At 53.0% G+C, this 961-nt stretch overlaps 1 protein-coding gene across 1 annotated transcript in view; it reads left to right on the top strand.

The window, feature by feature from the left end:
* SETD1B (SET domain containing 1B, histone lysine methyltransferase) overlaps positions 1-961 on the top strand; it is a 37,772-nt gene that overhangs the window by 27,543 nt on the left and 9,268 nt on the right. The window contains 1 exon segment of the mRNA XM_027853521.1: positions 111-277. Within this exon segment, the coding sequence (XP_027709322.1) occupies positions 111-277 (167 nt within the window).

Raw genomic sequence — 961 nt, 5'->3', positions numbered from 1 at the left:
AGTATTTGGTGCCAGGGACAGGTGTATGTGGGTCTTCCCCTATGGTGTGTGTGGGGGATGTCCGTGTGTCTCTCTTGTATTCCTGTGTCTGGTCCTTGACCTGCCCCCACCCACCAGCTTCTCTACTCCCAAGAAGAAAAAGCGAGAGGACGGCATTCGGGAGCATGTGACTGGCTGTGCCCGCAGTGAGGGTTACTACAAGATCGACAAGAAAGACAAACTAAAATACCTCAACAACAGCCGCGCCTTTGCCGAGGAGCCCCCAGCAGACACCCAGGTAAGCGGGCTCTGCCAGACTGGCCCTGGTTGTTTGTATTTCTGTTGCCCCCATCCCCTCTCAGCCCCACTGCTTCAGGGTCACAGGAGCCTTCTGCCTCCCCACTCCTGCAGCAGGCCCTTCAGGGTTTTAGCAGGCTCATCAGTGCATCTAACACACTCATCATTGTTAATGTTCATCAGTGTTTGTTTCTGGCATGCCTTGTAGGGTTTCCAGCAGGTCCATCAGGGTTTTAGCAGGCCCGTCAGGGTTTTAGCAGGCCCATCAGGGTTTCTAGGAGACCCATCCAGGTTTCTAGCAGGCCCATCGGGGTTTTAGCAGGTCCATCAGGGTTTTAGCAGGCCCATCAGGGTTTTAGCAGACCCATCCGGGTTTCTAGCAGGCCCATCTGGGTTTTAGCAGGCCCATCTGGGTTTTAGCAGGCCCATCAGGGTTTTAGCAGGCCCTTCAGTGCATCTAACATGCTCATCATTGTTAATGCTCATCAGTGTTTGTTTCTGGCGTGCCCTTCAGGGTTTCTAGCTGGCCCTTCAGGGTTTTTAGCAGGCCCATCAGGGTTTTAGCAGGCTCATCAGTGCATCTAACACACTCATCATTGTTAATGCTCATCAGTGTTTGTTTCTGGCATGCCCTTCAAGGTTTCTAGCAGGCCCTTCAGGGTTTCTGGCATGCCCTTCAGAGTTT

This window comes from Vombatus ursinus, unplaced genomic scaffold (assembly GCF_900497805.2).
Source record: "Vombatus ursinus unplaced genomic scaffold, bare-nosed wombat genome assembly UNPS02009994.1, whole genome shotgun sequence".
Classification (NCBI taxonomy): domain Eukaryota; kingdom Metazoa; phylum Chordata; class Mammalia; order Diprotodontia; family Vombatidae; genus Vombatus; species Vombatus ursinus.
Note: the sequence above shows the minus strand (reverse complement) of the source record. Positions and strands in the feature narration are given on the sequence as shown.